At 42.7% G+C, this 14,274-nt stretch overlaps 1 protein-coding gene across 1 annotated transcript in view; it reads left to right on the forward strand.

Annotated features, from left to right (window-relative positions):
- The first annotated feature begins 705 nt into the window (after positions 1-705).
- POU6F2 (POU class 6 homeobox 2) overlaps positions 706-14,274 on the forward strand; it is a 475,740-nt gene continuing 462,171 nt past the window's right edge. Inside the window, exons 1-2 of the mRNA XM_072760041.1 lie at positions 706-1,100; positions 2,491-2,609. Coding sequence (XP_072616142.1) covers positions 2,505-2,609 — 105 coding nt within the window. The 5' untranslated portion in view covers positions 706-1,100; positions 2,491-2,504. The remainder of the gene's footprint in view (positions 1,101-2,490; positions 2,610-14,274) is intronic.

The following is a 14,274-nucleotide window of genomic DNA, read 5'->3' on the forward strand; positions in this document are numbered from 1 at the left end:
CGTGTGAAAAATGGAAATAATCGCGCCCGCCTTGCCGAGCTGTTGGGCGGACTTGGCGGAGCTGGTGTGGCCTCGAGTGCCCGCCTCGGGGCCTGCCCTGCCCGGCTCCAGGCTGCGGCCCAGCAGGACTGTGACGCCCGGAGGCCAGAGGCTCCCGGGAACAGCCGAGGTCCCCGCGCCGACCCGGGCGCCGGCCTCTGGGGGGCGGAGCTTCCCGGGGTCTTCGGGCCTCCCCCCGCCCCCCGCAACCTGCCCCTCCACGCCCCCCCGGGGAGGCGCCCGCGAGGCGCAGATCCCCAAGATCTCCGGGCGGGGCTGGGGGGCGAGCTGCGGAGGCTGCCGGCAGGCTGCCGGGAGGCGGCGGCCCGGCCTGGACCCCGGCCCCGGCCCCAGCCCCAGCCCCGGCCGCAGGCCCGGCTCCCGCGGGGGGCTCAGGGGGGGCGCAGGGGCGCGGGGGCGCGGGGGGCTCCGGGGTTGCGGGGGGGTGCAAGGGCTCCCGGGGGGCCCGGGGAGGTGGGCGCAGGGCGCTCCGGGGTCGCGGGGGGTGCAAAAGGCTCCCGGGGGGCCCAGGGTGGGTGGGGTGGGCGCAGGGGGCTCCCGGGTCGGGGGTGTGCAAGGGCTCGGGGGGAGCGGGGGGCGCAGGGGGCGGGGGGGGTGCAAGGGCTCCCGGGGGGGCCAAGGGGGGTGGGGTGGGCGCAAGGGGCTCCGGGGGCGCAGGGGCGCGGGGTGGGGAGCGCGCTGCAGGCCGCCCGGCGCGCCCCTCCTCCCAACTTTCCCGGTCCCGCCACTCCGTCTGTCCGTCTGTCCGTCTGTCCGTCTGTCCGCGGTGCGCCCGCGCGGTCAGGGGTCGCATCTTCTCTCCCCACACCCCCCGCGAGCGCGCAGGCCTCGGGCAAGTTTGCGCCCCGCCGCCCCCCCCCCGTGTCGGGGGCTCGGCCGCACCTGCCCCTCCCCCCCCCCCCCCCCGTGGCTGCAGAGCCCCCCTCCGTCGGCCTGTGCGCCCAGGGGGACCGACGCCTGGGGTCGCCGCACGAGCTGGGCATTTGAATCCCGGGAGGGGGACCTGTGCAGCCGTCGGCTCCCGGGAGGCTACGCAGCAGGTGCACGGGGTCCCCGTGTTGGGGGATCCCACTAAGGCGCGCGCGCGTGTGTGTGTGTGTGTGTGTGTGTGTGTGTGTGTGAGAATCTGTGTATTCTGGCAACTTAACGAGAAGTCGGAGACTTCAGCCTTTTTCCGTTCTTTTCTCCTAGAGCGGGCTCTAGAAATGGTGAAAAAAAAAATCTTTTTTTTTTTTTTTTTTTTGGCCTTGGTGTTCCTTCTGATGAACCTCGGAGCCATGCGGGGATGCGGGGCCGCCCCGCGCACCCTCTCTGCCTCCCAGGCTCACCCGTAGTCTTGGACCTGGGAAAGCGCTCCCGGGGTACCACCCCAAGGCTCGCCCGCAGAATTTTCTTGACAAGCCCCAAAGCGCAGGCCAGCTGATGAGCTTCAGTTTAAAAAGTGGGCACAGCAAACGTCAGTAACTGCGCAAAGCCACCCAAACTAAGAGTTAGCAGTTAATGGCTTTGGACTCCAGAGCCCTGTAACTGTCAGGCTGTGTAGGACATCAGGCTGTGATCTCAATCCTGAAAGGGTTAAAGAGCTCATCCTTCCATTGCCTGGCCCTTCTAATAGCTGACCCATGACCCACCCAACCGTCTACCCTAAAGTGTGTCGGATCAAATAGCTTAAATTAAATGAAAAATAAAAAAAAAAAAGTTGAAATCTTCGTCACCACCTTACATCAGTTTAGATGAGCTGCAAGTAAATCATTTCCTAACCTTTTCGAAAATGGAAAGTTTAGTGACTACTATTTACACGCTCTGAATATTTTATACTGGAGTGGTCATCACAGTTTACACAAATGATTGTATATATCCATTTCCAATCAACAAATATCAGGGTATCTGTGTTAGGCGACGGTTAACATTTCAAGCTTTTCCGTAAAGGTGACTGTTATATAAAACTGCGAAAGATTACTGCATCCTGTCCAAAGGTCATTTAGAGAATCTGAAAATAAAATCATTAGGGTCAGCTCCGCAGAAGTACGGGGATGACTTATAATTGGAAAGAATTTGAGTGGTGGCGTAGAAATCAAAGCCTCAATGATCCCATGAAATAGTTAATTTTGTTTTGATTTTTTTTTGTTTTGTTTTAAACACAGGTTTCTAGAGCATTAAAAAAAAAAATCCTCAGAGGTTTGTTAAACCTTTAGCGGAAGATTACAGCCAATGTTTTGTCTTTGGTGAATAGCTGTTTGTCTCACTTTATTTACTTGGTATTGGATATTTGTCAATGTCATTTCATATCTACAGAAAATTCTTACGCTCTATGGAGGTAGTGAATGTGTGTGTGCGTGTCTGCCGGAGGTCACATGACGGTTTCATCCTATTTGGTGGAGCAGCTTGACTTTTTTTTCCCCTTGCTTTTGGTGATGGTTGTGAGTGCAGAAGTTGATTGACAGATGCATACCAGAAAGCCCCATTCTCCTTTTCAAAGACAACATATGATGGATTGCGATCTCTCAGCCCAGCAGGATACGGGGACCATGCAAGCTGTAATTGGTCAGGTATGGAGTCAGCCATTTCCCAGCTCCCCTTTTTTTCCACAAGGGTCTCACCATATGATTCACATAATTCATATTTACAGTACCATCTTTCTATCTGTATCTTCAGCGGCCTGCCAGCGGAGTGCTGCAAGTGCGAGAGGCAAAAGGCACCCAGTAAATGGAGCCAGGGAACCTCAGCCCTCAAACTTCCACGCGAGGCTTCACAGCAAAAATCGAAACCACCACCACCACCACCACCACAAAAATCCAAGGGCGAATCTCATTTCTAATTTGGTCTGGATGGGGTGGGTTTTGTTTTGTTTTGTTTTGCTGATTTGATGTTTCAGAATTTATTTTCTGCCGAGATGGTGATCTCTGAAGCAAAGTGTGAGGGGGGAATAAAGTGCCATGTTTCCTAGGTGGTAGTTAAAATTGTTGTGTTCCCTATTTTTTTTATTTTGGCTATATCCTCTCTCTCTTTCCCTCTCCCTCTCCCTCCCTCTCCCTCTCCATATGGAAAATCGGAATCCAGCAATACACGTGCCTTCACTTCTAACCCAGATAATGTGTGATTGAGCCCTGGTAAATGTAGTAGTGGTCTTGGCTGCTGCAGAGAGGCAGGCAGCAAATTAAACATTGCCACACTCTGAAAGGTCCAGGTGGTCTGCTCGGCTTCCTAATGCAATCCAGCACCAGGGCTTTAATAAACAGCTCTATTTAGTTCCTCCTCCCTGGATCCAGGGAGGTGAACTGGTCTGGGGCTGCTGTGATGAAATGCCAGAAGAATATCTCTCTGAGGCCTCCCAAGCTGATTTTTAGAGCTTTGCTGTTCTGTCGTCTTTGTCTTCCAAATGGGTCAGTGAGTCTTGCTCTTTCTGTTTGGCGCTTTCTCTGTTAAATCGGGACTTTATGTTTGTGTTTAAATGTTTGCGTTGGGAGCTCAATCAGAAGAGGAAGGGATCGTTGTATTTTCATTTGCCTTCCGATAACCGAGGAGGTGAAAGGAATGATCCTGCCCTGCTGCAAAGGAAGGGTGATTTTTCTATGATGGGGGTGGGGTGTGGAAAATGAGAATATAGGTGGTTTCCGTCTTTCTTTGCTTCTCCTGGTAATGTAGTTTTGATCCAATTTTTTTCTAAGTTATCTAGGCTTACTTATGAACTGTTAAGTCATCAGTCAGAATGTGGTTACGAATATTGATAAACTCCTAAAAGTTTTTTTTTTTTTCCTTGCACACTTTCCAATCAAGACAAGCTGCCTGGGTGATGATGTGGAATTTGTTGGCTGTATGTTAATAGCGTCGTGGAAAATATACCATTTTATTCTGTTTTCAACCAAATTATAGCAAAGCACTTTCGGGTTCTGAAGGCACATGGTTTATTAATACCAGCATGCTTCATAATGTATTTTTAGATGGGAAATGTCAGATACATAATACCATGTTTCCACAGGCTCACACTATTTTAAAAGCAGTAGATATCTGCTTCGGTGGAACAATATTTTTTTTTAAACTTCCAAGTTGGCTTTTGTTATACAGGCAGATATAAAGTGAAGTCTCTGGGCATGCATTTGGCAGGAGAAAATAAGTAAAGACTGATTTTATAGATTATTAATACCCATTTCAGTGTAAGTGTTCACTGATGAGCAAGGAAGTATATCAAATTTAGCTAAAATAATCGTGGCATATAGTAAATAAATAACCTGTAAAAACGATGACCTTTTCGTAGATAAATAAAACTTGAGCTCCTGATAACAGTTTTGTCCTGTTTAATAAAACTTTTCTTGGGTTGCAAACACATTCTCTCTTCCCTATGTCGTAATATGATCGTAATCCTATGCAAAATTACTGTATTTCAGTCCCAAATAAGAAATAGGATTTCCTTCCATGTATATTTCCTCAGTTGGGAAAAGAAACTTTGTTTAAAAAAAATGACAAGAGAGAGATTTCTAATTTGTCATTCAATATTGTTTATTGGAAATAATTGCAAAGGCATATACTTTTAAAAGGTTCAAATATGTACTTTAAAGAAGGGAATTGGTGTGCGTTTTACAGATACTAGACTTAAACATCTAATTTGTCAGGAGTTAAAATTGGTGGTTATTATTTCTTAGCTTGGTATTTTGTATGTGCTCTAATTTTTAAAGACTCAATATGTCCAGGAATGATACATGTTAATGACTTGTTACAGATACTTTCTAAATAGTTGCACCAAAGTAGCCACATGTTTTCTGAAGATTCCATTTCTCATAAATTATTTGCTTTTGAAAAAACCCAGATACTTTTGGCAAGGTAGCAAATTATCAAAGCAGTTGTTCTGAAGGTTGTACACATTTTCTGTATTAAAAATGTACAAACTAAAATGCTTACTCCTTCTGAAACTGAAACACTGGTCTGCAAAAAGGAAAGAGAAGTAGTAGCTTACTGCCCTGTATGCATATCATAAAAGTCAGAAAACCTCAGTGGAGCCCCTATCTATAGATATAAAACAGAAGATGGCATGGGTATTTGAAATGATTTCTTTTAAACTGTTTTAGCACAGATAAATATATTTACCCGAATGACTACTTCTAACAATGATGAGAATGTGAAAATAATTTTTACTGCTTTTCAATCATAATCAAAAGTAAATGGTTGGGTTTTTTGTTGTTTGTGTGTGTGTGTGTTTGCAGCTGGTAATTTCAGTATCCTTTTATACCTACTTAGCCTGTGTGAACAACCCCATTTGATAATGCAAATGTTAGTTTGTGTTCCTCCTCATATACATATTGGAATGATAATTATTTCTGTCCTCCACCCCCACAACTCCTCCTTCTTAGTTTTGTTCCTAAGTGGATTTGGGTTAGAGGAGCAAATAACCAATTTTCAGTGATATTTTCCATTCAGAATACTGAAAGATTCCCACGAAATATGATCTTTAGGTTTTTCATTCATCTCTAAGATCAAATATCCACTTGCTTCCACTGGAGGGGAAGAGTAGACTTTTCTGTGTTGCTGGCCATGATCCAGCTCGGGAGAGTGTACTGGCTCCATAGAGCAGATATTGCTCATAAATGTCTTTCCCCCAGGATTTTCTCTCCCCCAAGCAAGCAATTAAGCAGTCTAGTACTTAAGAACAAACTCCCTGCCTAGGATATCGAGATCAAGAAACTTGGTTCATTCATATAATTCTTGGAAATCAACTGGATTTTTGATAGTTATCTGTAGCACACTTCCTAGCCCTTTGAACTATAGGGTGGATTCTTGCCTTCTGATGATTTTTCAAATCAACTCAAATTAAACAGTTAAGCAGGTTCTGAGCCATGGGTTTGCATATCATGTAAAAACGAAGACTCTTATTTCCACCTCTCATGGTCATTAAATGTTTACTGCATTTTTTTTTCTTTTTTGCAGACCTGAGCTGGTGAGTGACAGATTAGTTCATCAGTATTACAGACCTCCTGGTTGTTGGTTGTTGTTGTTTTTTTCCTCATCTCATGCAGACGGGTCACCGTGTCCAATCCTCCTTCTGGCACTGCTGTCCCCAGAGGACCCTTGGCCAGCCTGCCATCTTGATGCGCAGGCCTGAGGGTCTGGGCTGGCTGCACGTTTCCTTATACTAGCTTCTGCAGATATTACAGAAGAGAGGATATTAAATTAGTTGTTAATAAAAACAACAGATGAGGCAAATTAGATAAAAATATTTATCAAGCATATCTAAGAATTTGCTAGGAATGGGAGAGACATAGCTGGGTAAAAGTGCTCATGGATACACTTCCAGTGGACATGGCTAAGAGATCAGTGGAAGAGTGGAGAAACCATGCTTAGTAGGAATGAAAGTGCATCCAAAAGCTTTTATAATTTTCCTTATCAGTAAAATGGGTCTTTTTTTTTTGAGGTAAATTTAGACAATTTAAAGTGTTGAAAAGTGACATGTTAGAAGGTAAATGTAGTTGTTTGAGATAGGGCTCGAGTGTGTGCGCTAATGGCTCAGAGGGCAAGTGCCAAGAACTTGGTGCATTTGGCTTGGTGCATTTGGCGTGTTTTCTCCTATGAAGATTTTATTTATTTTTTAAAAGATTTTATTTATTTATTCATGAGAGACACAGAGAGAGAGGCAGAGGCATAGGCAGAGGGAGAAGCAGGCCCTGTGCGGGGAGCCCAATTTGGGACTCAATCCCAGGACCCCAGTATCACACCCTGAGCCGAAGGCAGACGGTCCACCACTGAGCCATCCAGGTGCCCCTCATATGAAGATTTTAAAATACAAAAAGATTTCATTGTTCTGGTAGTAAAATAATTTTGCATGTGACTTTATTTGTACCCTTCTGTTCCCCAAACTACTCAACATGGCTCTAAGGACAATGTGTTTAACTAGTACATACATACTCAGGCTGATGTGAAATGGAGGTGGCTCAGAGAAAAGGGGTGCCAGTGGTGTGTAAATAGCACACTTGCCTGTTGTTCTCAGCCCCTTTTGACTGATTTTCATGCCCTTTATAGAAAACTTAAACTTGAGGCTAATCCAACCTTGTTTTACACATGCCAAGCATAACTTGCATATTGCTCTAAGTGTGCTCTGAGAACTCATTTTTGGAGGTGTGGATGCCCTTTTCCTACGAAGCCAGCACACCACTTCAACGAATTTATATGCTTTAGGACTGTGAGATTGTTGTTTGGGTTTAATTGCAAATACTTTTTTTCCAGGGTATTCCAGGTGAAGAGTAAACTAGAAAAATACAAAATAATGAAGGATTATTCTTTCTGAAATTCAAAATGGAGCCAGTATTCCTTTTGTATGGAATTGAATCTGTACTATGTATTTCCAACTGAGCCAATACTCCACTCATACTTAGAGGAGAGTTGTTCTTAGCTTTTTATATTCTTTGGATGAACTCAATTTTTATAACCTTTCAAATATTTTTGCATTGAAGTTCGGTGTGTTACCTGAGCAGTGTTTAAATTGTAAAGCCAGTTTTGTCCAGCAGAGTAACAATGCCTCAATATAGTAGTGATGCTATACAATCATGCCCATACTAATACTAAACCACCTGAAAGCTGGTCTGGAAACCACTTTCTTTTCTATTTCTAAGATCACTTAATGAAACTCTCTCTCTCTTCAAGTATAGACTTGGTGTTTAAGAATTTAGAGTTGGGACACCTGGGTGGCTCAGTGGTTGCGCCTTTGGCTCAGGGCATGATCCCGGAGTCCTGGGATAGAGTCCCACATCCATCTCCCTGCACAGAGCCTGCTTCTCCCTCTGTCTGTGTCTCTGCCTCTCTCCCTACGTCTCTCGTGATAAATAAATAAAATGTTTTAAAAAATGTATTTAAAAGAAAGTTTTTTGAATTCACATCTCTAGGATATGGAGAGAGGTTGCTAGAATATTCCAGTACAAATACTTACGAAAGCAAAGTTTGAATGTTATGCTTCCTGAGTATCGGATCCGTAGTACTTGTTTGGGAGGTGAGTGAAAGAAGGCATCCTGTCGTTGACGGTCAACGGTGTCACGCAAACTGCATTTTACCATCCAGTTGAAAGCCTCTTTCTGTTTTCCTCTTTATTGTTTGCCAGAATTAGAATTTAATAACATGTCTGCAAATACTGAGAAGCTCCGCCTTCCCTTGCACTGTGGTATTGCGTAAGCTGTTGCTTTTTCCCCCTAACGCTTGATGGAGTAAAAAAAAAAGTCAGGTTGTGAAATAAAATGCAAATATCAAAGGATCAGACCCGAAGAAAAATGGGCCACAAGATAAATAGTGGCTATAATATGAACAGTAACAGAAAATTTAAATATACAGCGTTTAGATTCATTTGTATGTTGTGACTGGACTTTTACCTGGGAGACAGTAGCTGCTCTCGCCATAATTTCACTACCTTCATTTACATTCTTGCTTTGCTTTCTCAGTCCCTCCCTTCCTTTTTTTTTTTTTTTTTTTTTTCCTGGGAGACTGGGGCCAATGAAACATATGTACAAGAAAGTAAATTACCCGGTCAAACCTTGTTCTGGGATCACATGTCAATACTCTGTTGAGCCATGTGTTGAGCTGGTCCAAAATCATAGTCAAAATTTGTACCAGTGGTGCTTTCTACACACTCTTCAGAACCCTGGATGGAGGAAGGAGCTCTGAGAAGCTGTCATTACATTTCACTGGGATTCATTTTGCTTTTCTAATATTGTCTTGCTCTTCCCAGTTCTACAATGGGAGCCAATTATGGTGAAAACTGCCTAATTTTCATCTAATGAATTCCTGCCTGGTTTGCCCTACGTTTGTGTTCTTTTCTTTACTCTAGCTATAGGGCTATAAATGACCATATTATTATTTCAGGGCTACCACTTCTGATTATAAAACCATTGTACATCAGGAAGAGCGAAATCATTGAAAACATCCCTGATTATGTCTACTAAAGGTTTGAAGTATCGAGGTTTGAAAACAGGTATTTTTCAAGTTGGTTGGTTTCAGAAAATAGCCTTTTGTTTTATCACTAGCTTTAAAAAACCCCATGATAGGAGGGACTCTTTCTTTAAAAGACAAGAGATTAGCTATTGATACTTGGTACTGATTCCGGGTGAACTGCAACCCTGTTCCCTTCAGCCACATTTTTTTTTCTAACCAGAAGCACAAGGAGAAAAAAAAAAATCAAAGATCAGCAGAATATACGAAATTTCACCAATTTTCAGCCCCACTGCTGGGCCAGGAGGTGGATTCTTTCAGTGGGAAGAGATGCCCAAACCATTTCCATCCAGCTCCCACCCCCTAAGGTCAGAGATGCAAGTAAATGTGTCCAGGCCTTGAGTGAACGAAAAGGCGATGGGAACTCAGAGGCATCGCGCTGGTATTTTGCTCTCTTCCTTCATCTGTCCTTTCTGCTTTCAGATTTTGCTCTTTCCCACTGTAATCCAGCGTCAGTTTGATGAGTAATAAGTGCAAAGTGAAGCCTCGTGGGCTGCCCAGGCAGCAAAGGGCACTGGAAAGAGAGGCGAGACCTGCAGCAAAACAAAAACAAAAACAAAAACAAAAAACCAACAAAAAAACCCCCAAAAACCGAAGCAGAATCGTAGCAGGAAAACTCTCCAACACACCGGGTTCTGTAGTCAGGATTTTGGTGAAGTTATTTTACAAGCTGATTTCATCTCACCTGGAGATTTCAGACCACAGAAATAAGGAGTGAAATAATTACTTTAGGACGAGACAAATACAATTTTAAAATAAAGCCAAAAGGGGCGGGGTGGGGGAGAGGAAGAAAAGAAAAAGAAAAGCTCCCCACTGCTTGTGCCATGGAACACGAATTTTGAAATCAAGGAGCACTTGATCTTGGGAACTTGCTACAAGAGTCGAAGCAGGGCTTTGGTGCTGAGGAACAGCGGCCTTACACAAATGGGTGTTTCGTGTGCTTCACACGATGTTGACTCTGCATGGTTTACTACTTTGATTTTTTAGGAATAATCATAACCAGAAAGTATTTTAAGAAGAAAACACCTATGTCTGGCACCTAAAACCTTACAGAAACCGACCTACATTAAAAAGATTAAATTAAAAGATAATTGTTAAATGGTGTTTTTTGTTTTGTTTTGTTTTTGCATTGACCAGAACTCAAACTCCTCTTAATAAGAACAAAGTAAACCATTTACAGAGAAGTTAGTTTTCGGTACAGGATTCATGTATGGATTTTTTTAATACAATGTTTTATTGTTGAGAGTGAGAGGCACATCACCGATGGAGAAGTGTGGATATCAGAAATCCTAATTGATATTGAAGGTATGGGGGCGGGGGGGAAGTAGATATTCCTTAAATGGTCACTTGTATTTTTTCAAAATTGGATGCCAGCGTGGGCAAGGATGGGGTCAGGTACACAGTCCTGGGCTCCGGCAGACCAGACCTGCTTTAGATAAAGCCAGTTAATTTTGTAAGCCTTAAATAATACTACAACAAGGCACTCTCAACCTTTTGGAGAAAAAGGTTGAGAGTCGGGGCAAATGTAAAACCCTGCTTAACGTGCACGAATAAAGCCAAGAACTTCAAACTCATTTCACTTAGTGTCAGCCCTGATGATTCATCATTATGGTCAGAGCAAACTGTGGTCTCTGGGCTGAAACAATTTTATCCATTTTTTTAAAAAACAGAATGTTCCAGCTTGGATCTTATATCCTTAGGGTTACAATATTGAATTCTGAATCGGGAAACTTAATCTTGCAGCCAGATTTGACAAGATGCTGGTTGAACGGGAGGCAGAAGTGATTGTAGGATGAAAGGCCCCAGGTCAGAATTTGGGGAAAGAGGAGATTTTGTGGAAATTTGGCTGTGTGGTAAGAACCCCAAATTTGAAAAATTTTTCACTGTTCATATCAGCAGATGGTGTTCAAGGGTCTGAAAAGTACATCGCAGGCTGTATTCATTTTCTCTGTTTCAGAGCTCTCTTTAACAGAGTTAATTTTTATACCTTTGGAGGTGTTTTTCTTAGTGTATTACTAATGTTGCGAATGTAAAGGCATCTGTAATACTATTCAAAAGGTTTCTGGGAGCAAAGATGCACATTATTGCTCAAGTCCAAGACAGTTATACTTTGTTTCTTGGCAAGATGGTAATACTTGTTTCGGGAACTAAAGTTTTTCTTTTTTGAAAACTTTTCCCATTTGTAATGGAAATCCTATGTATAGATTTCCAGGGACTAAAGGATTTGGAAAAAAAATGAAAATGAGGCAATCTAATAAGTGCACACACACACGCGCACACACGCACAGGCACCCACATCCTAGACATATTAGGAATACTTGCTTATTTAACTTGCAATAATATAAAAATATTTTAACTTTTCAATTTGGGCACATGAAAAGATTATAGTAGGTGTTTATTTAAAATACTCTTCCTTTCAACTAAATTGTTCACGAAAATGGACAAATACTTTGTAACTTCTAGAAATCAGGATTACGGTACAAATTTGAGTACATAGTTGACCACTAAACTGTAAAAGGATGATTATTATGATAATGGCATTACCATTACAGGGTAAGGTAATTGCCCTCCAGAAAACAAGGGCGTATTGTTTTGCGACATACTTCTATTTTACAGCTACTTTCTACAAGCGCTGAGATATGTCAGCTGGATTGTTCTCTCTCTTTCTACCATTCCCCATCAAGTGGGAGTTAAATAGCTAATTCAGGCCAAGAGTTGAGCATCTGGCTAAAATCTGCAGAACATGAACACAATTGTTACATGCAAATGATTGAGGCGAGTTACATAGTAGACCCTAAGAGTCTTCTTAAATTTTTTATTAAACAAATTATAAAAGCAGTATGTGCTTATGACAATTTCAAACAACGCAAGAGAATATGAAGTGAAAAGTCAAATACCCCATCCTCCCACTCCCCACAAATAACCATTATCAAAAATTCATTGTATCTTTCAGAAATTGCCTATGCATGTATAAGCATAGAAAATCTTCAAACAGGACGCCTAGGTGGCTTAGTGGTTGAGTGCCTGCCTTCAGGCTCAGGGCATGATCCTGGAGTCCCAAGATCGAGTCCCGCATCAGGCTCCCTCATGGAGCCTGCTTCTCCCTCTGCCATGTCTCTACCTCTCTCTGTGTGTCTCCCATGAACAAATAAATAAAATCTTAAAAAAAAGAGAAAATCTTCAAACAACCCAAGTAGATTCATACTATATACAGAATTCTACAACTTTCACTTTTAAAAAACATACATTGAACAGCTCTTATTATGAATAGATTGTCACCCTTTCCTAAAGTATTCCTTCTTATGGATATATGCTAACCTGTTTAACCAGTTCCTTTCTTTATTGAGATATAATTGACATACAGCATTATATTAGTTTCAGGTGTATAACATAATGATTCAATATCTGCGTGCATTGCAAAATGATCACCGCAATACATAACCAGTTCTCTCGTGATGAGCATCTACTTTTCAGAAATAAGTTAGTCTCTGTAATAAGACTAACAAATAGAGATGTTTCATCTCTCTTAGCAAGAAAAAAAAAATCCCAGAATCTTCCAAAGGGAGTTTGCTTTACCAAAAGAACTCATAAGTAGTTTCTCCTAAGAGAAGATGATGAGTAATGTCAAATGTGAAGGATAGCTTTATGCCACATTTATCATTTTTTGAAAGATTTTATCATTTTTAATCATTTTTTAAAAGATTTTATTTATATATTCATGAGAGACACACAGAGAGAGAGAGAGGCAGAGACACAGGCAGGGGAAGCAGCAGGTTCCATGCAGAGAGCCTGATGGGGGACTCAACCCGGGACTCCAGGATCATGCCCTGAGCCAAAGGCAGTCACTCAACCACTGAGCCACCCAGGGATCCCTATATTTATCATCTTTAGGTTGAACACTCAAGCCAATGAAAATACCGGTAAAGATCACAACATTGTATTTAGTGATAAAGAAGTAAGAATATGAGATAATGACATAAGGAGCCAGTTCTCAATAGGATATATTATGACTTTAAAACTTCTATTTGTTTCACGCCACCAATTCAGCTGAACAAAATGCGGAACTTATTTTCTCACAAGGGTCTTACTGCTATTTATTAAGATAATTGACAGAGATATATGTTTCCAATGCATGATTCAGTTAGTATACCTAGATTAGTGAAAAAGAGACCAGAAGAAATTCATGGTAATTAATGTCAGTTAAATTCCTGTTTCCTATATTTCATATTGTCAGACTAATCCTTCAACCATGATTCATAGGTTAAATAATGCAGTCAGGAGAAGGGTTGGATCAAAACTAATCAGACATAGCCCTTGAATTCAGTTAATTTAGGGATTTGGTAAGGTGGGCTAAACATATACCCCTCAAATATTTTTTTTTAATTTTTATTTATTTATGATAGTCACAGAGAGAGAGAGAGAGAGAGAGAGAGAGAGAGGCAAAGGCATAGGCAGAGGGAGAAGCAGGCTCCATGCACCGGGAGCCCGACGTGGGATTCGATCCCGGGTCTCCAGGATCGCGCCCTGGGCCAAAGGCAGGCGCCAAACTGCTGCGCCACCCAGGGATCCCTACCCCTCAAATATTTAAGAGAATGTGAAAAGTTACATTTTAGATCTCTTTTGGGAGAGGTCTCTGCTCATTCATCTTAACTGCATCACTTCATTCATACTAATAAGAAAGTGAAGTGGGTAGTAATGAAATCTTTGTCTGTATAAGAGATGGAAGTGTGAGCTAACTGTGACATCTTTTGGTGTCCAGATTCCTAGAACTGATTCCATGGAACTGCTGGTTGGGCAGCTGTACACATCTTCCTTCTCCCTTCTTCTCTATAGATGGTGGGACAAGTAACCTGGATAAGAAACTATCATACTTCATTTATAAGTTTAAAAGTAGCTGGTTCCATGGACGCCTGGGGAGTCAGTTGGTTAAATGTCTGCCTTCCTCTCAGGTGATGATCTGAAGGTCCTGGGATGGAGCCCCACATCCCGTTCCCTGCTCAGTGGGGAGTCTGCTTCTCCCTCTCCCTCTGCCTGCCACTCTGCCTACTTGTGCTCTCTCTCTTTCTCTGTCAAATAAATAAATAAAATCTTTAAAAAAACCCCAAACAAACCCCAAAGTGGCTGGTTCCTTCCCATGAAGCCCAAAACTGGCTCCGAAGAACAAACTGCAGATACTGCTGTCATCTGCAACCCACAGCTCTAAGAGGTTAGGTGCCAATCATCATTCCCATTTTATGGAAGCAGAAACTGGCT

Source organism: Vulpes vulpes, chromosome 5, assembly GCF_048418805.1.
Source record: "Vulpes vulpes isolate BD-2025 chromosome 5, VulVul3, whole genome shotgun sequence".
Lineage (NCBI taxonomy): Eukaryota > Metazoa > Chordata > Mammalia > Carnivora > Canidae > Vulpes > Vulpes vulpes.